Genomic DNA, 19,798 nt, shown 5'->3' on the forward strand with positions numbered 1-19,798 from the left:
GTGTCCACATGTCTCTATTGCTCTAACCTGTTTTTTCCATATTTTTGCTTCATTTTGCATGTTTTCTATTGATTTTTCTTCAAATTCAGTAATTCTTCTGCTGGGTCTTGTCTGCCCTTAAATCTATCCAATGAGTTCTTAATTTTTAATATTGTATCTTTTATTCTAGTGTGTCCATTTAATTTTTTATATAGGTTCCAGTTTTCTGTGAGTATTACTTATCTTTTCTTACATTTTGTTCATCTTTTCCTCTACTTTTTAAAACCATATTAATTATGGTTATCTTAAAGTCTGCTTCATTATCTGGATCATACATGAGTCTTCTATTGTCTGTATTTTTCTTGATTACCAGTCACATTGTTCTGCCTCTTTTTATGTCATGTGTATATACATACACGCACGCACACGCATGCACACACACTGGATATTTTATATAAAAGAACTGTTGAGACTCCAGCTGATATTTTCCATCAGAAAGAATTCTTCCTTTCCTCTTTCCTTTAGGCTAATAGGATAAGGGCCTGATCCCCTCAGTCTAATCATGGATTGAGCTAGTTCAGATCTGAATTGTACCTATGGTTCATATCGGTGTTCCTTGCACCTGGTCCCTCTTGGGCTCTCGACTGAGAACCTAATGGGTCTCCATCTTCATAGTCCTGAAAAACTGCAAGAGATTGTCCTACCCTTGAGAGGTTTGGGGCTTGGTTCTTTGACCCTTCAGTCCTTACAATTTCAAAATATGGCATTTATCTTGAAGAGGAGATCAGCTGTGCTAGAGGTAGACCTCCTCCTTCTAGTGGAACCTTGTCTCCTGAAATCACAAGATTATAGCAGTTTTCACTCTGCCTTTTTAGAAGCTCTCAGCCTAGCTTTGCAGCTCCAGTGTGCAGGCTCAGAACTCAGCAAATGTCCCTTGGGAAAAACTGGCCACACAGATGGAACTCCTCAAGTTCCAATCTGTCACAGAGCCTCTCTGATTTTTCTTTCCTCCAGTGGAGCTCCTCTGCACAGGCCAAGCCTGACTGTCGGTTCATGCCCAAATTTGGCAGATGTCCTCAGGAAAGTAAACAGTGTCAGCTACTCCAGGAGCCCTCTCCACCCAGGTCTGGAATTCCAGTTCATCTAATCCTCACGATTTTTACAACAATGCAATGTCTTTTAAAGATAATTTATCTGACTTTTTCTAGTTGCTGCATCAGCAATGTTACACTGTCATGATCTATAACATCCTACCTGGAAGCACAAGAAATACCATCTTCTACCTACCCACTGTAATTAGTTTATTAACTTGTCTCCCTAGTTCTATTCTTGTCCCCTCCCAGAACAGCCAGAGTGCTCCTTTTAAGTACACCCAGTCACACCCTGCTCAGAACCCTCCAGTGGCTTCCCTTTAGACTTAAAATAAGTTTGGATTCGTTTTCATGGCCTACAAAATCCCACACAATCTTATTACTACTCCCTTTCTAACCTTATCTCCCACCACTCTCCCCTTCGCTCACTCAATTCCAGCTACACTGACCTCCTTTCCATTTCTCAAACACGTTAACATGTTTCCATCTCAGAATCTTTGCATTTGTTATATACCCTCTACTTGGATCTTCCTCAGATCTTCATAAGGCTTTGCCTTTATTTCATTTGGGAGCTCTGTGCAAACGTCACCTCCTCAAAGAGGACTTTCCTCACCCCTCTGTCTCCTTACCTTGCTTTAGTTTTAATCATAGCACTTACCTAACATTATACTGTATACTTACTTGCCTATTTTCTGTCTCCCCCGACTAGGAGGTAAGTTCCATGAGAATGGAAACTATGTTATGTTCACTGTTCTACCCCAGTGCTTAGATTAGTGCATAGCCTGTAGTAAGTGCTTAATAACTTTGTGGAATGAATTAGATACCCCTTACCATGAAAAATTCTCAATTAAGGAGAAGAAGAATGATTGGAGTAAAACTGAAAGTACTCTAACATAGGTGTCTACAGAATGTTTTGGAGTAAGTGGAATACTGATGGAGTTGGGACATAGTCAGACAAGGCCTCAGTAAGGAGGTGGCCCTGGAGCTGAGTGTTGAAAACTGAGTACTAATGTATGTCTGACCAGGAAGAATAGAGAACTCAACATATATGAACGAATTGGTGTTCAGAAAACAGAGGAGCTAGAACATGGGGGTGGGTGATAGGAAATGACATCAGACATAACTGGAGAGCAAGGCAGGGGCAGAGTCACAAAAGTCTTTGGATATCAGAATAAAGAATTTGGACTTTACCTTAAAGGTAATATGGAGCAAAGATTTTTAAGGTAAGGAAATATGCTATCAAATGTATATATTTCCATGTGTTTCACTACTCCTCACTGCAATAATCACACTAAAACTTTAAGTAGATTGATATAGAAAATCCCTGATTTGGTCGTCAGGGCCCAGTTTCAAAACATAAGTCCTTATCCCAACTCACTGTATAACCTAGGGAAGGCATCATTTCCTCTTCTGGGCCTCAGATCTTCATTCTTAGCAGGAGAAGATTGTAGGTGAGATCCATTCCATCTCTGAGCCTGTGTTTATATGCTTTAACTAGATTCCTTGGGGAGAACAGTTTAATTTTTTCTGCATCTGCCAGAAATAATTAAAACTTCCAATTCTGGCCGATCAAAATTCAGTTCTCCTCTGAGATTTTCTACCATTTAGGTCAGATGCCAAGAAACTAGCTTCCTGGGATAAAACTATCCAAGCAGAAGTAGCAAGTCTTTTTTTCCCTCTGGCTGGGATGGGAATGCAAGTGGGAAGAGGGGGTGTTAGAATGAGTCTTTTTCTTGCAGTTGTGATTCCAAAGAATCCCTATCCTGCATCCGAGGCGAACACTGAGAAGCCTGGCATCCACAGCAACACCAAAACTGCCTTGGAGCCTCAACCAGGGCAGAGGGGGCGTAAACCAGGAAAGAAGCGGGGCCGGACACCCAAGCCCCTAATTCCCCATCCCATCTCTACCCCATCCAAGTCAGCCGAACCTTTGAAATTCCCAAAGAAGAGGGGTCCCAAACCTGGCAGTAAGGTAGGTAAAAATGTGGGTTTGCCAGCACGGGATAAATGGTTATGAAGGGGTAACTCATCCATATCCATCCATCTTAGAAAGGGATGTGTCTGGCCCTGTTCTCCCCCTTGTATATGCTTTTAAGAAGAATCTCCTATATTGTCATCCCTACGTTAGCTACTTACCTGGGAGTTGGTAATGTTGCAGATAAGATCGTATGGATAAGAAACAAATTTTTACTTTGAAAGTTACATTCATGGGAATTCTGGTCTAATATCTTCCATAGATGGAAGGCCCTGCTCCTAATTGTTTTTACCTACCCAGAGTGGATGCCCAGGTATGTGAACAGAAAGAGAAAAGTGACTCTGTAAATGTATTTATTTTTCTGTCCCTGTACCTTCTTTTAAAAAAAAAAAAAGAAGAAGAAAGAAAGAAAATTATTGAATATTTACTAAGTATCAGGCTCTGCACCTGACACCACTATATATCACATGATCTTCACAAAACCCTTGGAGATGAGTAGTGTTAATGTTATTAAATAGTCAAATAAGTTGAGACTTAAAGATGTGAAATGACTTCGCTATGGTCACATAGCTAATAAATGGCAAAGGCTACAGAGATGGGTCTCCAGATCTTCTAGTTCTAAGGTCACTGCTGCCCTACCACACATTCACTCTCTCACATTTCCTGAGGGAGGTTAACACTTACCTCTGGTGTAGGAAAAGACTCCTTGGTCGAGCTTCACTGAGCACTGTTACTGAAAGTATCACCTTTTAGTCATGACCAGTTCTCCATGTGTATCTTCCCTAGGGAAACCATTGATATGAAACCTACTCAGCTGCTTCTCTAGGGCTTCCTTTGGCATCACCTTCTTTCTCCACTCACTTCTTAACTATCAGGGAATTTCTCTGCAACTCCCTCCCAAACTAGACTACCTGAGTTCCAGTTTAGAAATGATACCCAGTTCTCCCTAGGCATTCCTTTCTAATTTCATAAGTTCCTCCCTAGGTTTGGTTGGGTGGGTGGGTTTGTTTTGTTTATTAGCTCCAGCTGACCTCAGTCCTTCTCGAATATAAGCTCTTCAAGGTCAGGAATCTAGTCTTTTTTTCTCTTTTTCTTCTGCAGTGCCCTATATCCCAATCTCTTGGGAAATGTTCGGTATATGCAAGATGGATGGATGTATGGATGCATGGATGGATGGATGGATGGATTTTAGCGATGATGTTCCAGTTGAGATTATCTCTTATTTATTGGTTTTGAATTCTTGATGTCACATCCTAATCCTTCTATGTAACACATAATGCTCCTGATCTATTACCACTAACCCCAAACCCAGGGGTTCATTTTTGTGTCCATTACGGTCTTCTCATTCTCATGTTGTGGAGGAGAGGCTGAAGGCTCTAAAGATTCCAAGGCCAGGGAAGCCATGCTTGTGACGATGTGAAGGCACCTTGACAGATTAAAAACAGAGAAAACTTGTCTCTGAGGTTCCAGAGACAGAACCACAACCAATGAGCAGAAACTCAAGCAGACAGACTTTGTCTAAACATAAAAGGAACAGTTAAATCTATTTCAAAATGCAAGTAGTGATCTCCCATCACTAGAGGTATTTCATCAGGTACCAGGTGACTACTGGGAGGGATGTTTTCAAGGAGTGGAAAGTAGAAGTGTTAGATGGATAGTTGGATTAAGTAACCTTTAAGATCCTTCAAAACCTAAGAACTATGATTCTCTGATTGCCTCAGCTCTGCTTTCTCAGGAAGTCCTAACATAGTAGCCCAAGTCCTCTTTCTTTCCAGTCCTCCTGGTAGCAGTAATTCTCATCTAATACTGTACTTCATGGCATGGCATTTGACTCCCTAATTCCCTTTCCTGTCCTTTTGCCTATTCCTGTAAGTGTATATGCCTTTACTTAACCCATGATATAACCCTCATGTTCATTTTTGAAGCAAAGTGGTCTTGTGACAAGAGCATAGACTTTGAGGCCAGACAAACTTAGATTTATATCTCATCTCCAATTGTTACCACCTGTGTGACTTTGGGAAAGCTTTGAGTACGGCCATGAGCCCCAGTTTTCTCACCAGTAAAATGGAGTTGCGTTAATATATGAATAGATATAATACATGTAAATGCACCTATCTCAAATAATAATAAAGCTTTACATCTTTCTGCTTTTTTCTACAATATTTGGGAACCTAACTCACCAGGTTTGTTTCTTCAGGGACCCCATGAAGTCCTACCACCAACTCAATGAAGTTGAACTGGTATTTCCTTTCTTCCCTGACTCATTGCTTATTTGGATTTTTACTTGTGGCAATATCAAAAAATGAGAGGAAACATCCATATCCTGTGTGTGTGTTGAATGTTCTGTAAGAGTTTGCATGACTGCTTTCACAAGCAGGGCCATCCTAGAAGTCAGTCAGGTTTATACAGCTCCCACAGTGGACCCTACATGTGACATTCAGTAGGAAGGGATTTCTGGATCTCAGAAATGGTTATGTTTTCCTTGCATTCAGAAAGGCTTTTAGAAAACTGTTTCTTGGAAAAAGCCTTCTGAGATCTCTCTCCCCCAGAGACTGCCTGGACCAGCATAGAGGAGATACTAGATTCTTCTCAAATCATTTTTATTACTTCCCCCATTATTGGTATTCTATACTGTATGCTTCATTGAAAGACATTTATTGACACTTATCATATGCCGAGTACCATGTAGGAATGGTAAACAGAATCAGACCCTCAAGGAGCGCCAGGCTAATAGGGGACACCAGTATGTAAATATATATTGACAATACACTGTGATAAATGCAACAATACAAAGTACAGAAATAGCACAAAAGAGACAGTAAAGCTTATCCAGAAAAGCTTCCTGGATAAACAGATATTTATAAGGAAAAAAAAAAAAAGAAAGGGTATTCCAGGCAAAAGGGATGGTTTATTATTGTCAAGGCAAGGACCAGGTAAAACTGCAGGTTTTGAGAGAACTACTATAGTTAGAGATTACTGGAGTATAAGGTTTAAGATAAGAAATGACAGGTAATAAGCTGAAGAGGTAGGCAGGGGAAAGTAGTCTGTGGAGTTAGGGGAAGGGAGGTTTCCATTTTTCAACAGAGGGAAACAAACTAATATCAAAGTAGACTTAAGCCACAGCATTTTTTTTCCTTTTTTTTTGCTTTTTTCTGTCTAACTAATAAAGAACCTGGACTTCAGATGATAATATTGAATACAGTAGAAAAGATAGTGAATTAAGCTGTGGCTATACAGAAACCCAGAATCTTATACATATTTATTAAACATCTACTGTATTTGCAGCTTTGGGCAAGACGCTGTGTGGAAAAAAATATATATCATATGATATCACTTATAGGTGGAATCTGAAAAAATGTTACAAATGAACTTAGTTGTAACACTTTTAGGAAACAGACACACAGACATAGAAAACAAACTTATGGTTACCAAAGGGGGAAGTGCAGGGAGAGGTAAGTTAGGAGCTTGAGATTACCAGATACACACGACTATATATGAGATAGGTAAACAACAGGGTCCTACTGTATAGCACAGGGAACTATATTCAATATCTTGTAATAACCTGTAATGGAAAAGAAACTGAAAAAGAATACACATATATAAGTATATAACTGAATCACTTTGCTGTACACCAGAAACTAACACAACATTGTAAATCAACTATATATCAACTGTAAAAAAAAAAAAGATTAAAACAGTCCCATCCACAAATGTATTTCAGTTTCATGCATGAATTAAGTACTAAGAATAGAGGAATGAGAAGACAAGTTACCTATCATGGGTAGAAACTTTTCCCCATCCATTTTGACAGAGGAAACCTCGGACTTTGCTGAACCCACCACCCACCTCACCAACAACCAGCACCCCTGAACCGGATACCAGCACTGTACCCCAAGATGCTGCCACCATCCCCAGCTCAGCCATGCAGGCCCCCACAGGTAAGAGCAGATCACAGTATTAGCTGCAACAAGCCCCAGGCCCCAGTGTCTATATTTTCTCTTTTACTGTACCGATAATTAGCCCCCTATCCATTTATAAATCTAAACAGAATCTTAAACAGAAATTTTTTTAACTTTGAAATAACTTCAGAGAAACCTCCATTCTGTCAAAACAATCAAAGAAACTTGGGTAGATGTTCTGTGAACTCAGCGTTGGGGATCTGGGGCACGGGGGTGGGGTGGACATGGGGCCAGCACCAGGAGCTTCCTGGCCCAGTTTATAATTATACCCATCCTTTCCAGTTTGGGGTGCTCCCTCTTTAGTGATCCCTTCCAGAACCCTTCCAGCACAATAATAATTCTGCCACCACTCATATATGTATGACACTGCTCTGTTTTTTTTTTTTTAATGTCATTGATGGTGGCAAATCTTGGTGCTGTGAAAGTATTTCAGTGCTCGTTTGATTCAAAGCAAAATCTGGTAACTAAAGTGGGTGCGTAACCACCTGGTTGTGCGTATCTGTTCCCATTTTGTAAACTATATATGGAGGTAACTCTAAAAGAGCTACCCCTTTAGAATAGATAAACATAGATATACAGCCTCCCTGTGGGGTAACTAAAAAGAACAATACTCATTTTTTATGTCTAAATTAAGATACATATGTGAAACCTTACTTTTGTTACTCTGCAGATACTCCATCTTCTTAGGGAAATCTAAGCAATTGGAATGATCCCCATGGAAGTTAGGGTAGTCTTTTTCTTAGGAGCTGAATTTGTCTCCACCCAAATCCTAGAATGTTAGCACTTGAAGGGAAGGCCAGCTATAGTTTCCTCCCCAAATAACCTTTGGAAAACAACAGAGCCTGCAGTGGCATTTATGTCCAGCTCTAGTCAGGGTACTATCATGTGATTTCTCCAAATGTATCTTATGCATCTAGCCCCAGCTAGTTACTGGGTTTGCTTAGTCCAAAAGTGGCATTAGATTAGTGAACAAAGCTTAGGAGCTTTGACCCTAAGCTCCATGGAAGAGGAAGTAAAGATAGATGAACACCTTGGTGAAGATACTGATTACATTTTTCAGCCTCATGACACGCCCCCTAGGTGCCTGCATACCTGCTTGGTTTACTCCATATCCTTCTAAATATCACTTAGGTGCCTGGATGCCTTTTTAACAAAACCTAGAAGATTCATAGCAGTGGGAGCTTCATGACTGTGCCTCACTTTTCGGTTTAAATGATGTAGACCATCTCTTCTGGCAGTCTCGAAGCTGACAATCCCTCCCTTGGTCTGAATCTCATAGCCTAGGAAAAGTGGCAGCTTGACTTTGTATCCCTGTTTCCTGTTCTTGGCCAGGCTATCGCAGTCCTGACTGATCACTGTTTCACCACCCCAGTTGGACCTTTGCTCTTTCTGTGTGACCTTGATGTCACTTCCTTTTCTGAGCCTCAGTTTCCACACCTATACAACGATACGATTAGTCCAAGTTACCTTTATAGACCCTTCAAATGTTAACAATAAAAGCTATTATAGGGACTTCCCTGATGGCGCAGTGGTTAAGAATCTGCCTGCAAAGGCAGGGGACATGGGTTCGAGCCCTGGTCCGGGAAGATCCCACATGCTGGGGAGCAACTAATCCCGTGCGCCACAACTACTGAGCCTGCGCGCCTAGAACCCATTGCTCCGCAGCAAGAAAAGCCACTGCAATGAGAAGCCCATGCACTGCAATGAAAAGTAGTCCCTGCTCACCGCAACTAGAGAAAGCCCACGTGCAGCCACAAAGACCCAATGCAGCCAAAAATTAATTAATTTTTTTTAAAAGCTATCATAGATTGAAAGCTGTGTGCTACACTATATCCTTTATTACCAACCTTTTGGGGTTCTTTTAACTGCACAACACTTTTTAAGAGTTATTTTGATCAGAGCTATATACATGCTAATAGCCTAAAGGAACAATAGGCCTACAAGAATTATTACAAAAACAAGACGAACAGTCCCCTCTATACCCCTGTCATTTACTTCTCACCAAAGGCAATCACTTTTAATTTAGCTGATTCTTTTATTTATCTCCATATATGTAAGTGGAATGTTTATATTGCTTTTTTTTTCTTTTTTTTAGCTTGAGGCATTTTCAACTGACAACACACTTTAACTCTTCCTTTTCATTTTTTTTTTGGCAACCCAGGATTTAACTCTTCATCTCCTTACCCGTTAACCCACCCACACATGCTTGTGTATCTTAATACTATGATATTATAATTGTGATTAGATTGAAATTCATTCATTTGTATTGTAACTTGTTATAGGCTATTCTCAGTTGAACTGTAGAGTACTATGATTACTTTTCCTTTATTGTACAAAATTTTGTTTTAGAGTAAATCTTGATTTCTTTGTTATGTGTTTATTTTGCTATATACTTATTAACTCAGCCTTAAACTCTCTTACTGCCATATACATCTTTCTTTATGCTCAAGCACGTTTTATATTCTATCCATTTCAAACTCTAAAAGAAATCTCTGCTGGAGCCTTCTGAGTTCCTTGACAACCTCTTCACCTCTCTTTTGTGTTATCCCCAGTTTGCTCCTTCCCACATCTTTATTTTCCCATGTAATCTTTCTTAAATTTATATCTTTCGTTTTGTGTGAAACCTGTTTATTCCCTTTGAAGCTTCTCTTCATCCCCATTATTCTGAAATTTCACCTAGGATGTATTTTTACCTACCATGTGGACACATAGTGTGCCTATTCCATTATTTGATTTCTTGAAACTTTCTTAAATTCATCAATGATTTTCTCCCACTTTTTCTCTATTCACTGTTCCTGGCATACATGTTATTCAGATGTTGAACCTCCTGAAATCGTCCTCTATATTCTTGACCCTCTTTATTCTTATTCCTATTCTCTTTGTCTTTTTGCTCAACTTTCTTCAAGCTTTCCTCAACTCTGTCCTCTAAACTTTGTATTGAGTTTCTTGTTCCTGGCATTTTGCTTGTAAAAGTGTCATTATTTATTACTCTAGTGGCATTTTCCAAAGGGTATTTGGTAGAAAACCAGTCCTGCAAAATGCTCTGCATAAAGGGATTTTATATACATTTAGGAATTTGGTCACATACATTTAGGAAAACCTTACACTCTGCTTACCCACTCTTGGATGTTTGCATCGGCTATGAAGAACTCTTTTTTGTTTTCTGAACTTTTTACTAGACTGTTTTTTTTAAGTACAGGAGGTACAGAGCTTTCCCGTATACCCCCTGCTCCCACACATGCATGGCCTTCTCCATTACCAACATCCCCCACCAGAGCAGTATGTTTGTTTCAATTGATGAACCTGCACTGACACATCATTATCACCCAAGGTCCATAGTTTACCTTAGAGTTCTCTCTTGGTGTTATACTTTCTATGGATTTTGACAAATACATAATGACATGTATCCACCATGATAGGATCCTACAAAATAATTTAACTGCCCTAAAAATCCTTTTTGCTCTGCCTATTCATTCTTTCCTCCCCACTAATCTCTGGCAACTAGTGACCTTTTTACTGTCTTTATAATTTTGCCTTTTCCAGAATGTCATAAAGTTGGAATCATTCAGTATGTAGTCTTTTCAGATTGGCCTTTTCACTTAGCAATATACATTTAAATTTCCTCTGTGCCTTTTCATGGCTTGATAGTTCTTTTTTTTTTTTTTTTTTTTTTTTTTTTTAGTGCTAAATAACAACATACCATTGTCTGGCTATACCAATAGTTTATCCGTTCACCTACTGAAGGACATCTTCAGTTTCCAAGTTTTGGCAACTATGAATTACGCTGCTATAAACATTCATGTGCAGGTTTTAGTGAAAACATAAGTTTTCACTTCCTTTGGGTAAATACCAAGGAACGCGATTTCTGGATCACATAGTAAGAGTATATTTGGTTATGTAAGAAATTGTCAAACTGCCTTCAAAGTGGCTATATCATTTTGCGTTCCAACCAGCAGTGAATGAGCGTTCATTTGTTGCTCCACATTCTCGCCAGCATTTGATGGTGTCAGTGTTCTGGATTTGGGCCAGAACAAATAGGTGTATAGTAGTATTTCATTGTTGTTTTAATTTGCATACCTCTAATGACATGTAGAGTAGAGCATCTTTTCATATACTTATTTTCCAGTTGTGTATCTTCTTTGGTGAGGTGTCTATTAACAACTTTGGCACATATTTTAATCAGGTTGTTTGTTTTCTTATTGCTGAGTTTTAAGAGTTCTTTGTGTATTTGGATAACAGTCCTTTATCAGATCTGTCTTTTGCAAATAATTTCTCCCAATCTGTAGCTTATCTTCTCACTCTCTTGACATTGGCTTTCACAGAGCAGAAGGTTTTAATTTTAATGAGTCCAGCCTATCAATTATTTCTTTCAGGGATCCTGCCTTTGGTGTTATATCTGAAGTCACTGGCATACCCAAGGTCATCTTGGTTTTCTCCTATATTATCTTCTAGGAGTTTTATAGTTTTGAATTTTACATTTAGGTCTGTGATCTATTTTGAGTTAATTTTTGTGAGGGGTGCAAAGTCTATGTCTAGGTTCCTTTTTTTGCACGTGGCTATCCAGTTGTTTCAGTACTATTTGTTGAAAAGACTGTCTTTGCTCCATTGTATTGCCTTTGCTCCTTTGTCAAAGATCAGTTGACTGTATTTGTGTGGGACTATTTCTGCGCTCTCTATTCTGTTCCATTGATTTGGCTATTCTTTTACCAATACCGTACTCTCTTGAAGTTGGGTAGTGTCAGTCCTCCAACTTTGTTCTTTCCCTTCAATATTGTGTTGGCTCTTCAGGGTTTTTCCCTCTCCATATAAACATTAGAATCAGTTTGTTGATAGCCACAAAATAACTTGCTGGGATTTTGATTGGGATTGCCTTGAATCTATAGATAAAGTTGGGAAGAATGGACATCTTGGCAGTATTTTCTTATCCATGAACATGGGGATATCTCTCCATTTATTTAGTTCTTTCTTGATTTCGTTTATCAGAGTTTTGTAGTTTTGTAGTTTCCTTCATATAAATCTTGTACGTATTTTGTTAGATTTATACCTAAGTATTTTATTTTTGAAGGTGCTAAGGTAAATGGTACTGTTTTTAATTTCAAATTCCACCTATTCATTGCTGTTATATATGAAAGTGATTGACTTTTGTGTATTAACCTTATACTCTGCAGTCTTTCTGTAACTGCTTATTAGTTCCAGGAATTTTCTTTTGTCAGTGCTTTTGCATTCTCTACATAGACAATCATGTCTTCTAACAGATAAAGGGGGTTTTATTTCTTCCTTCCCAAACTGTACACCTTTCATTTCCTTTTCTTGTCTTATTACATTAGTTAGGACTTCTAGTACAATGTGGAAAACTCGTGGTAAGAGAGAACATCCTTACCTTGTTCCTGATCTTAGTGGGAAAGCTTCTAGTTTCTCACCATTAAGTATGATGTTAGCTGTAGGGTTTTTGTTGATGTTATTTATGAAGTTGAGGAAGTTTCCCTCTCTTTCTAGTTTTCTGAGAGTTTCCATCATGAATGGGTCTTTGATTCTGTCAAATGTTCTTTTCTGCATCTATTGGTATCATGTGATATTTCTTCTTTAGTTTGTTGATGTGATGGATTACATTGATTTTCAAATGTTGAATCAGTTTTACATACCTGGGTTAAACTCCATTTGGTTGTAGTGTATAATTCTTTTTATATATTGTTGAATTCAATTGGCTCGTATTTTGTTAAGGATTTTTGCATGTATGTTCATGAGAGATATTGGTCTCTAATTTTCTTTTCTTGTGAAGTCATTGTCTGGTTTTGGTATTAGGGTAATGCTGGCCTCATAAAATGAGTTAAGAAGTATTTTCTCTGCTTCTGTTTTCTGAAAGAGATTAGAGAGAATTGGTAAAATGCATTTTTAAATGTTTGGTAGAATTCTAGTGAATCCATCTGAGCCAGATGCTTTCTGTTTTGGAAGGTGATTAATTACTGATTCAGGTTCTTTAATAAATATAGGTCTATTCAGATTGTCTTTTTCTTTTTGTGTGAGTTTTGGTAGATTGTGTCTTTCACCAAATTGGTCCATTTCATCTAGATTATCAAATTTGTCAGCATAGAATTATTCATAGTATTCTTTATATTACCCTTTTAATGACCATGGACCTGTAGTGATCCATGTAGTGATCCATCTCTTTCATGTCTGATATTAGTAATTTGTGTCATCTCTCTTTTTTCTTATTAGCATGTCTAAAGGCTGATCAATTTTATTGATCTTTTCAAGGAAGCAGCTTTCCTTGATTTTTCTCTGTTGACTTCCTGTTTTCAATTTCATTGATTTGTGCTCTAATTTTTATTATTTCTTTTATTATGCTTACTTTGGATTTAATTTGCTCTTCTTTTTCAAATTTCCTGAAGTGGAAGCTTAGATTATTGACTTTAGATCTTTCTTCTTTTTTTTTTTTTTTTTTATTTATTTTTATTTTTGCTGTGCTGGGTCTTCGTTTCTGTGCGAGGGCTTTCTCTAGTTGTGGCAAGCGAGGGCCACTCTTCATCGCGGTGCACGGGCCTCTCACTATCGCGGCCTCTCTTGTTGCGGAGCACAGGCTCCAGACGCGCAGGCTCAGTAGTTGTGGCTCACGGGCCCAGCTGCTCCGCGGCATGTGGGATCCTCCCAGACCAGGGCTCGAACCCGTGTCCCCTGCATTAGCAGGCAGATTCTCAACCGCTGCGCCACCAGGGAAGCCCGATCTTTCTTCTTTTATAGCGTATGCATTCAATGCTATAAATTTCCCTCGATTCACTGCTTTGGCTGTATCCCACAAATTTTGATAAGTTATAGTTTCATTTTCATTTAGTTCAAAATATTTTTAAATTTCTCTTGAGATTTCTTCTTTGACCCATGTGTTATTTAGAAATGTGTTGTTTAAGCTCCAAGTATTTAGGGATTTTTCACTTATCTTTCTGTTACTGATTTCTGGTTTTATTCCATTGTGGTCTAAGAACAGACATATTATATGATTTCTGCTCTTTTAAATTTGTTAAGGTGTATTTTATGGCCCAGAATGTGGTCCATCTTGGTGTATGTTCCATGTGAGCTTGAGAAGAATGTGTGTTCTGCTGTTGTTGGGTTAAGTAGCCTCTAATACCAATTATATCCAGTTTATTGATGGTGCTATTGAGTTTAACAGTGTCCTTACTGCCTGCCGAATCTGTCCATTTCTGATAGAGGGATGTTGAAGTGTCCACCTGTAATAGTGGATTCACCTGTTTCTCCTTGCAGTTCTATCAATTTTTGCCTCCTGTATTTTGATACTCTGTTGTTAGGTGCATACACAGTAAGGACTGACATGTCTTCTTAGATATTTGACCTTTATATCATGTAATGCCCCTCTTTATCTGTGATAACTTTCCTTGCTCTGAAATCTGCTCTGTCTGAAATTAATACAGCTACTCCCACTTTCCTTTGATTAGTGTTAGCATGGCATATCTTTCTCCATCCCTTTACTTTTGATCTATATGTGTCTTTATATTTAAAGTGGGTTTCTTATAAACAACATAGAGTTGGGTCTTGTTTTTTGATCCAGTTTGAAAATCTCTTTCTTTTAACTAGTTTATTTAGACCATTGACATCTAAAATGATTATTGATGTAGTTGGATAAATATCTACCATAATTGTTACAGTTTTCTATTTTTTTGCCTTTGTAATTTGTTCCTATTTTTGTCTTCCACTCTTTTTCTGCCTTTTGTGGTTTTAACTGAGCATTTTATATGATTCCACTTTTTCTCCTTTCTTAGCATATCAGTTATATTTCTTCTTTTACTTTTTTAAATGATTACCCTTGAGTTTGCAAATAACATTATAACTAATCCAAGTCTGTTTTCAAATAACACTATACCACTTCACAGATATAATAAGAATCCTAATTCCTCCTGTCCATCCTTTGTATGATTAGTGTCATTCATTTCACTTAGACATGAGTATGTATAAGCATGTACATATATATATACATAAGCATACACAAATACATCATTACTATTTTTATTTTGAACAAACTGTCATCTGTTAGATCAGTTAAGAATGAGGGGACTTCCCTGGCGGTCCAGTGGTTAAGACTTCACCTTCCAGTGCAGAGGGTGCAGGTTCAATACCTGGTTGGGGGTCTAAGATCCCACATGCCTTGTGGCCAAAAAACCAAAACATAAAACAGAAGCAATATTGTAACAAATTCAATAAAAACTTTAAAAATGGTCCATGTCAAAAAAAAAATTTTTTTTTTAAATAATACGTTCTTATTTTGCCTTCACCTATTCTGTCTCTGATGCTCTTTTCTTTGTGTAGAGCCAAGTTTCTGACCTATGTTATTTTCCTTCTCTCTAAGGAATTCCTTCAACATTTCTTGCAGGGCAGATCTACAAGCAACAAACTCCATCAGTTTTTCTTTGTCTGAGAAAGTTGTTTTGTTTTGTTTATAAATTTATTTATTTATTTGTTTTTGGCTGTGTTGGGTCTTCGTTGCCACGCACAGGCTTTCTGTAGTTGCGGTGAGCAAGGGCTACTCTTCGTTGCGTCGTGAGGGCTTCTCATTGCGGTGGCTTCTCTTGTTGCAGAGCATGGGCTCTAGGCGCATCACTGTGCCACCAGGGAAGTCCCTGAGAAAGTTTGTGTTTCTCCTTCACTTTAATTTTTCGAGGGATAGAATTCTAAGTGGGTGGGTATTTTCTCTCAACACTTTAAATATTTCACTCCCTTCTCTTCTTGCTCACATGGTTTCTAAGGATGTAATTTTTTATTGTTGCTCCTCTATAGGTAAGATGGTTTTTTCCTCTGAAATCTTTCAAGATTTTTTAGCTTTGATTTTCTGCATTTTTGAATGTAATATGCCTACATGTAGTTTTTTTGTGTCATTTATCCTGTTTGGTGTTCTCTGACCTTCCTAATCTGTGCTTTGGTGTTTGACATTAATTTGGGGAAATTCTCTGTCATTATTGCTTCAAATATTTCTTCTATTCCTTTATTTCTTCTCCTTCTGGTATTCCCATTATGCGTATGTTACTCCTTTTGTAGTTGTCCCACAGTTCTTGGACACCCAGTCTATTCTGGGTGGAGGCTTTTTTTTCAGTCTTCTTTTTTCTTTGCTGTTCAGTTTTGGAAGTTTCTATTGAGATGTCCTCAAGTTCAGTGATTCTTCCCTTGGCTGTGTCCAGTCCACTAATTAGCCCATCAAAGGCATTCTTCATTTCTGTTACAGTGTTTTTGATCTCTAGCATTGATTTTTTATTTTCTTAGAATTTCCATCTTTCTGCATACATTGTCCATCTGTTTTGCATGCTGTCTGCTTTATCTGTTAGAACACTTAGCATATTAATCATAGTTGTTTTAAATTTTTAATCTAATAATTCCAAGGACTTCCCTGGTGGCGCAGTGGTTAAGAATCCGCCTGCCAATGCAGGGGACACGGGTTTGAGCCCTGATCTGGGAAGATCCCACATGCCGCGGAGCAGCTAAGCCTGTGTGCCACAATTACTGAGCCTGCGCTCTAGAGCCCATGAGCCACAACTACTGAGCCTGAGAGCCACAACTACTAAAGCCTGCGCGCCTAGAGCCCGTGCTCCACAACAAGAGAAGCCACCGCAATGAGAAGACCACACGCCGCAACTAGAGAAATCCCGTGCGCAGCAACGAAGACCCAACATAGCCATAAATAAATAAATAAATAAAAATTTTAAAAATAATAATAATTCCAACATCCCTGCCATGGCTGAGTCTAGTTCTGATGCTTGCTCTGTCTCTTCAAACTTCATTTTTTTGCCTTTTAGTTTACCTTATAAATAGGCCTTTAGTAATAATGGTAAGGTATGAGGGGAGGAGAAGTATTCTATAGTCCTATGATTAGGTCTCAGTCTTTCGGTGAGACTGTGCTCTTGGACTGTGAACTTTACCAGTGCTTCTTAGTCCCCCTCATGCCCCTTAGATGGGGCAGGATGGCTGGAGGGGGCTGCAGTTGGTTATTTCCCTTCCCCCAGGTAGATTAAGCTCTGATCAAATCCCAGCAGATTAAGTTCTGGTAAAATAATTTCTCCTGAGGGTAGGCCTTGTTAAGAAGGACAGAATGCTCTGGCATATTTTTAAATGGCTCCTTTTCCCCCCTCCCACTGCTGGAAGCATGAGGGCATTTTTCTCCGATATTCACTGTGAGAACCTGGTCGAGCTTCTGGAGGTAAAACTCACAAAAGTGTGGGACCACCGGCACCCCATGAGTGGATCCCCCCTGGAGTTTTTAACTCTTAGACTTGTTCACACAGAGCTTCCAGTAGGAACTCTATAGTTTAGATTTTCCTACCTCTGCACGAGTTCCTGTGGCGGTTTCTTTTTAGTAAATTGTGAGTCTCTGTGTTCACCGGTCTGTCTCTTGGTGGGGAGCAGCAGTTTGCCCTGTGACCTCAGTTCTCTGATGGATCTAAAAAGGATAGTTGATTTTGCAGGTTGTTCAGCTTTTTACTTGTTGTCAGGATGAAGTGGCTACTTCCAAGTTCCTTCCACGCTGGACCCTTCTCTGAATCTTTTCTTCAGCCTCTAATTCTGATATCATGGATGCAGTAGAAAACCAAAACATGACAATATACAAAAATATCTTTATGACCTTAAGATTGGGAAGGATTTTTAAAATAAGACAATAAGCATAAATTAGAAAAAGTATGTAACCTTTATATTCCTGGAAAAGGTAATATCAGTATATTCGACTCTACTGTAATTAAAGCAGAGGCAGCTCATCTCTCTTCCACATTGCATCAGTTGAGGTGGTTCAACTGGGGCTGTTGGGTCCACTTCCAAGATGATCCATTCGTGCAGCTAACAAAATTGGTGCTGGCACGGATGCCTCCAAAAGGTATCTTGGGCTTCCTCATCCCAGGGTGACTGGATTCCAAGAGCAAGTGTCTCAAGAAACAGGAAGTGGAGGCTACCATTTTCTTAAGGCTTGAGCCCCCAAATCAACAGAGCATCATTCCCATATCATATTCTATTGATCAAACGGTCACAGAGCCCAGATTCAAGAGAAGGGGAGTAGACACCACATCTTGCTGGGAGGAGGGTCAAAGAATTATGGACCATATTTTAAAACCACATCAGTCCACTTTCTGGACATAAGTTACTTACATTTTTACCACTTGGAAGATTTATTCTTCCCCTTGCAAGATTCCCCATTAAAGGTCTCATCCCTTTACAACATTGGGCTCCAGATCTGGCATCTCATCATCTAAGTCAGATCCAGGTGCAAATGAGACCTCTCAGGTGCAGTTTCTCAGATATAGCTCCTTGAGTGTAGTTCTTCTCAGACCGAAGACCTGTGACCTAAAGAAACATGTTGTCTACTCCCCACATACCCAGCATACGGTGATGGGGTAGGCATAGGATAACTTATAGATACATTCATTCAAAGGGGAAAAAACCCGGAGGCACATAACAGTCACTGGTTTATAGAAATTCTGAAATCCAGCTGGGCATATGTTGCCAATTCCTTAATTAGATCCAATACTACTTTCTGGGAGTTGTTTCCATGGCTCTTTGGTTTTGTCCTCTGAATCATCCTTCCTTTTCCATAGGAAATCTGAGATTGCCTTCTCAGTCTTCCTCCTGATTGTAAAAGGTTGGGGGTTCAAAGCATTCTTTCCATTTTGGACCATCTCTGCCCCTTTTAATCTGAGCTAGCAATGCTTCTGCCAGAATGATTCTCTTAGAAACTTGAGAATAGAAGCCTAAAAGGTCTTAAGAAGGCTGTCAGTGAGGGCTTAAAGGAAAGTGAGGAAAATCTTATTGGAAGATGGCGGACAGGAGACACCTGCTAGGTAGTGATGGAAAGTCTGGTAACACTGTCACCTGCAGTAACATGGAACTAGGAAATGTACCTGATGAACTCAGTGAAGTATAAGGAGATTTCCAGACAAAGTAATGAAGTGCCACCTGGCTTCTCACTGCCTATGATAAAAGTGTAAGATGAGAGAGATGAGCTTCAAAAACAAACATAGCAAATAAAAAAGTCCAGGACTCACAGTCTGGAAATGCTTCTCATTTCCAGTCTCTCCAGAAGGCAAATAGTTCTAAATTAAGAAAGGGTCAAATCCAGAATGGGACAATAAAAATCTTTCATTAAGATGTCAGAATGATTTAAGACTATGCTTCATAGTCTCTTTCAGACCAAAAGGCCCTCTAAAAATCGTAAGGGCAAGTCTCACAGATACTCTTCCTTAAACAGTAAGATTTTTACGGATCTTAAGGGCATTGTCTCACAGCAGCTATACAGGAAGCCCAAAGTAGAGAAGGTCTTATCTTCAAGAGATTTGTGATTGCGGCTTTTAGCTAATGAAGTAAATTTCAATAGTGTTCATAGAAAACCCCCCAAGTTTCATTCTGGTGGAAGCATTGCCACCTCAGACTAATAGCGCCAGAGATAGTGCAAAATAGACTAGTACAGAATCCTTTAGACCCCAGCGTTTTACAGGCTTCTATTCAAGGCCCTTTCAGCTTCACTCACATTCTTTTTGTGGGCTTTTATGCTTCTTTCTGCTTCCAAGTCCCAAAGCCAATGTCATGTGTGTTGGACTTCTGTTACTGTAGCACCCTATATCTGATACCACATTCTGTTCCAGTAATCTTTTGCTACATAACGAACCACTACGAAACTTCATGGCTTAAAACAACAATGTGGGCAGTGCTGGGTGGCGACAGCTGGTCTCTCTTCCCTGCAGTGTCAGCAGTGGTGGCTTGACCCCGACTGGAGGATCCACTTCCACCACAGAGCTGACAGGTTGGCTCTGGCTGTT

General features: G+C 39.1%; 1 protein-coding gene across 10 annotated transcripts in view; it reads left to right on the forward strand.

Annotated features, from left to right (window-relative positions):
• The window catches only part of SCMH1 (Scm polycomb group protein homolog 1), a 191,953-nt gene that overhangs the window by 145,014 nt on the left and 27,141 nt on the right, over positions 1-19,798 (forward strand). For all 10 annotated transcript variants that reach the window (XM_082651095.1, XM_082651098.1, XM_082651103.1 and 7 more), the window contains 2 exons: positions 2,810-3,042; positions 6,857-6,983. In XM_082651095.1, the coding sequence (XP_082507221.1) occupies positions 2,810-3,042; positions 6,857-6,983 (360 nt within the window). The remainder of the gene's footprint in view (positions 1-2,809; positions 3,043-6,856; positions 6,984-19,798) is intronic.

This window comes from Grampus griseus (assembly GCF_964374135.1).
Source record: "Grampus griseus genome assembly, chromosome: 1".
NCBI classification, from domain to species: domain Eukaryota; kingdom Metazoa; phylum Chordata; class Mammalia; order Artiodactyla; family Delphinidae; genus Grampus; species Grampus griseus.